This window comes from Haliaeetus leucocephalus, unplaced genomic scaffold (genome assembly GCF_000737465.1).
Source record: "Haliaeetus leucocephalus isolate CR32 unplaced genomic scaffold, Haliaeetus_leucocephalus-4.0 Scaffold202, whole genome shotgun sequence".
Taxonomy (NCBI): Eukaryota; Metazoa; Chordata; class Aves; order Accipitriformes; family Accipitridae; genus Haliaeetus; species Haliaeetus leucocephalus.
This window is the reverse complement of record NW_010972638.1, coordinates 537,824-542,089: the sequence shown is the minus strand read 5'-3', so window position 1 is coordinate 542,089 and position 4,266 is coordinate 537,824. Positions and strand designations below refer to the sequence as shown.

The 4,266-nt window shown below is 67.1% G+C and overlaps 1 protein-coding gene across 1 annotated transcript in view; it reads left to right on the top strand.

Moving 5' to 3' along the window:
* Window positions 1–1,780: 1,780 nt before the first annotated feature.
* Window positions 1,781–4,266, top strand: part of CPT1B (carnitine palmitoyltransferase 1B (muscle)) — a 10,453-nt gene continuing 7,967 nt past the window's right edge. The window contains exons 1-7 of the mRNA XM_010566058.1: window positions 1,781–1,934; window positions 2,018–2,157; window positions 2,607–2,778; window positions 3,324–3,425; window positions 3,516–3,653; window positions 3,925–4,002; window positions 4,097–4,204. Of these exons, the coding sequence (XP_010564360.1) occupies window positions 1,794–1,934; window positions 2,018–2,157; window positions 2,607–2,778; window positions 3,324–3,425; window positions 3,516–3,653; window positions 3,925–4,002; window positions 4,097–4,204 (879 nt within the window). The 5' untranslated portion in view covers window positions 1,781–1,793. The remainder of the gene's footprint in view (window positions 1,935–2,017; window positions 2,158–2,606; window positions 2,779–3,323; window positions 3,426–3,515; window positions 3,654–3,924; window positions 4,003–4,096; window positions 4,205–4,266) is intronic.

The window sequence follows — 4,266 nt, the reverse complement described above, 5'->3', positions numbered from 1 at the left end:
GGGGGCCTCGTCCCACCCGCGGGCGTGGGCCCTGCGGGGTCCCCGGAGGGGGAGTGCTGCCGTGCCAGGCAGCACAGTGCCAGGCCGTGCTGTGCCACGCTGGGCCGTGCCGCGCGTGATTCTGTGCCGTGCCACGTCCTGGTGTGTTGTGGCGTGCTGTGCTGTGCACGATTCCATGCAGTGCCACGTCCTGGTGCGCCGTGCCGTGCCGTGCCGTGCCGTGCTGTGCATGATTCTATGTAGTGCCATGCCCTGGTGCGCTGTGCCATGCTGTGCAATGCTGTGCCATACTGTGCAGTGCCGTGCCATGCAGTGCCGTGCATGGTTCTATGCAGTGCCACATCCCGCTGTGCTGTGCCATGCCGTGCAGTGCCATGCTGTGCATGATTCTATGCAGTGCCATGCCCTGGTGCGCTGTGCCATGCAGTGCCATGCTGTGCATGATTCTATGCAGTGCCATGCCCTGGTGCGCTGTGCCATGCTGTGCCATACTGTGCAGTGCCGTGCCATGCAGTGCTGTGTATTATTCTATGTAGTGCCGCGCCCTGCTGCGCTGTGCCGCGCCATGCAGTGCTGGGCCATGCAGTGCAGGGTGATTGCAAGCAACGGGGAGTGGTGCAGGGCAGCCTGCAGCCATGCTGTGCCATGCTGTGCCGTGCTGTGCAGTGCCATGCCATGCAGTGCTGTGCAGTGCAGGGTGATTGCCTGCAGTGGGGCACTGCAACGCACTAGCACAGGGTGATGCGATTTAATGCAGTGCCATGCCATGCGGTGCAGCGTAACATGGTGTGGTGCAGCACAGTGCCAAGCAATGCAATTCAGTGCACTGTAACACACACCAGTGCGGTGCGGTGCAGTCCAGTGTGGTGTGGCCATGTGGTGCGGTTCAGTGCAGTGCGGTGTGGTGTAGCTGTGCGGTGCAGTGCAGTTCCATGCAGCATGGTGTAGCCGTATGGGGCAGCGGTAGCAGTGTGACTTGGCTCTGGCCGAGCTGCTGCTGTTTGCCTTCAGCCCAAGGACACCCATGTGAAAGGGCAACCCCCGCACACCCGCACCGGTGGCTCCCCCCGCTCCGAGGCCTGGGCTCCAGCAGCACCCGTGGGCCCAGCAGCCCTTGGGCCGAGCCCTGGGCCAGCACTGGCTACGCCGACACCAGACAGTCCCCGGGGACCCCGCGGCAGCCCGGCTGTGCCCACAGCTGGGTCCCTCCTCGCCCCACAGCTCCTGCTGGTGCCTCGGCCGGCAGTGTTCTTGGCGCAACCGTGGCTGCCTGCGTGGGGACGGCGTGTGCCGTGTGCCGGCGCAGGGGCAGGTGCTGCCTCGTCCTCCGAAGTTTTTGCCGTGGGCAGGGGTCAGGCAGCTGCCCGCGAGCGGGGGTGTGTCCGCGCCGCCCTCCCATCTCCCCGAGCTCTGGGGACGGTGCTGGGGCTGGCAGCGTCACTGACCCTTCCCTCAGTGGGCGCCCAGCCAGCGCCGCGTGACAGGGCCGCAGCACGCGCACTGGGCTGGCAGGATCCCACAGGATGCGGCCGTCCTAGCACCGCTGCCGGCACGCTGCCTCCGAGGCCGCTCTGGTGCCCATGCACCGCACTGGCCCGGGCAGCGACGTGGCAGACCCCCCCTCCGGCTCGGGCAGGGGCACCCCCCCCCCCCCCCCTGGCTTTCCCCCCCAAGCCGTGGTGCTGGGGCCGGGCAGGGGTCCCCCCTCCATCCCGGGCAGCACGTCCTGGGGGTGACCGTCCCCGTGCTCAGCAGCCCTGTGGCCCCCCCACAGGTGCCGGCAGACCCCCAGGATGGCGGAAGCTCACCAGGCCGTGGCCTTCCAGTTCACTGTCACCCCCGAGGGCTTGGACTTCCACCTCGGCCGCGAGGCCATCAAGCAGCTCTACCTCGCTGGCATCTCCTCCTGGAAGAAGCGCTTGGTCCGCGCCAAGGTGGGCCTGGCCAGGGACAGCTGGATGGTCGGACCCTCCCCGTCCCCACGGCCCCCGCCGCCCTGACCCCCCTGTGCCCACAGAACAGCTTCCTGACCGGCGTCTACCCCGCCTCCCCCTCCAGCTGGATGGTGGTTATGGTTGCCACCGCCGGCTCCTTCTACTGCCAGGTCGACCCCTCCCTGGGGATGATCGCCCGCATCCGCCACTGCCTGCCCAAGAGGTGAGCGTGGGGGCTTGGCCCGGGGAACCACCCCCCCCCCCCCCATGGGCACTGCTCCCCCAGCCACATCCCCCGGGGAGACCACCTCCCATGTCCCAAGCCATGGGCACGGTCCCACCTGCCATGCCCCTTGGTGGGCACCACCCCACGCATCCCCCAACTCCATGGGGATGGCCCCACCTGCCATGTCTCCCAGGGCACCCATCCCGCATGTCCCCCAACCCCCCAGCATGACCATGGGGGCCTGCATCAATCCCCCGGGGGGGGTCCCACCCCACACATCCCTATCCCACTGGCACATCCCCACTTGGACACCTCCCCCGGGGGGTCCCACTACATGTCTCCCAGCCCCACGGACATGGCCCTGCATGGGGACGTCCCGGGGGGGGCACACCCTTCATGTCCCCCCAACCTGTCACATCCCCCCCTCACCCCGTCTGCTCCCACAGCCGCCTCCTGACCTACGAGAGCCGGACAGTGGTGAGCACCGTGCTCTTCTCCACCGGCGTCTGGCTCTCTGCCGTCCTGCTCTTCCGGCAGGCACTGAAGCTGCTCCTCTCCTACCACGGCTGGATGTTTGAGCCCCACGGCAAGATGAGCCGCAGCACCAGGATCTGGGTGGTGAGCGGCGCCTGCAGCCGGCGCCTGCAGCCAGCACCAGCTCTGGCACCGGCACTGGCCCCACAGGGCAAGTGGTGCCGAGTAGGGTGCTGCCAGCATGGGTGCAGGAGGAGGCTGCAGCACGGGGTGCAGAGTGTCTGCTTGTGCATGCGTGCATGTGTGTGTGCCTGTGCGGCAGTGGGTCCCGGGGCACTGGTGGGGGCTGCGAAGCTGCTGATGGTGGGGACGAGCTGAGCCCGCTCCATGGCACGTGGACGGTGGGTGCCAGTGGCCCAGCGGAGCCGGGCAGCGAGGGCAGGAGCTGCCCTGAGTTGCTCTGCCCTGTGTGGGCACAGGCAGGAGCAGCTGCCTAGACCGGGGTGTCAGGTACAACAAGCAGGGCTGGGACCTGGCTGCGGCGCAGGGTTGGGACCTGGCTGTGGTGCAGCAGGTGCATGCAAGACTGACAGTGCCAGCAGCAGGAGCTGGTGCGCAGGTGATGCATGGCCACACCGCCGTCCTGCAGCTCTGCCCCATCCCCTCCATCCTTTCTGCGTGCCCGGCAGGCGCTGATGAAGGTGCTGTCTATCCGCAAGCCCCTGCTCTACAGCTTCCAGACCTCTCTGCCCAAGCTCCCTGTGCCTCCCGTGGAGGCCACCATCACCCGGGTAAGGGGCTGGGATGGGACAGGGGATGGGGGGTGTCCATCTGCAGTGGGAGGGAGATGGTGGGGGTCACACTGAGCCCCCTCCCCACAGTACCTGGAGTCGGTGCGCCCGCTCATGGATGATGACAAGTACAGCAAGATGGAGGCTTTGGCCAAGGAGTTCAAGGAGAAGACAGCTCCACGGCTGCAGAAGTACCTGATCCTTAAGTCCTGGTGGACAACCAACTATGTGAGTACCCTGGGCTTCTCCAGTGCTGGGGGGGGACATGCTACTGCTGCATCCCCCCCCGACGGCTGTATGGCCATTGGGGGGGGATGCAGCGGTGATGTTCCCCCCCAGCATCAGGGATGGTGACCCCAACCCACGCCCACAGTCCTGCTGTCCCCTCATGATCATGGGAATGGGGGACTTGGGCCCTCCTGGGTGCCCCAGCTGGGTCATTAGGGGCAGGGGGTCCTGCACCCCATCCTTGTCCCTGTCCCCATCCTCGTCCCTGCAGGTGAGCGACTGGTGGGAGCAGTACATCTACCTGCGCGGCCGCAGCCCGCTCATGGTCAACAGCAACTACTATGCCATGGTAAGGAGCTGGGGGGGGCGCGACTGCCAGCATGACCGAAACTACTACCGGGTGCCCCCTGCCCTCGTAACCAAGCCCTGTCCCTTGTCCCCAGGATTTCCTCTACGTGACCCCCAGCCACATCCAGGCTGCCCGGGCAGGTAACGTGGTACATGCCATCCTGCTGTACCGCCGCAAGCTGGACCGTGGGGAGATCCCCCCCGTGAGCACCCGGGGGGCTTGGGGAGAACAGGGGGGGCAGGGGAGGCTGTGGGGCAGGGGTAG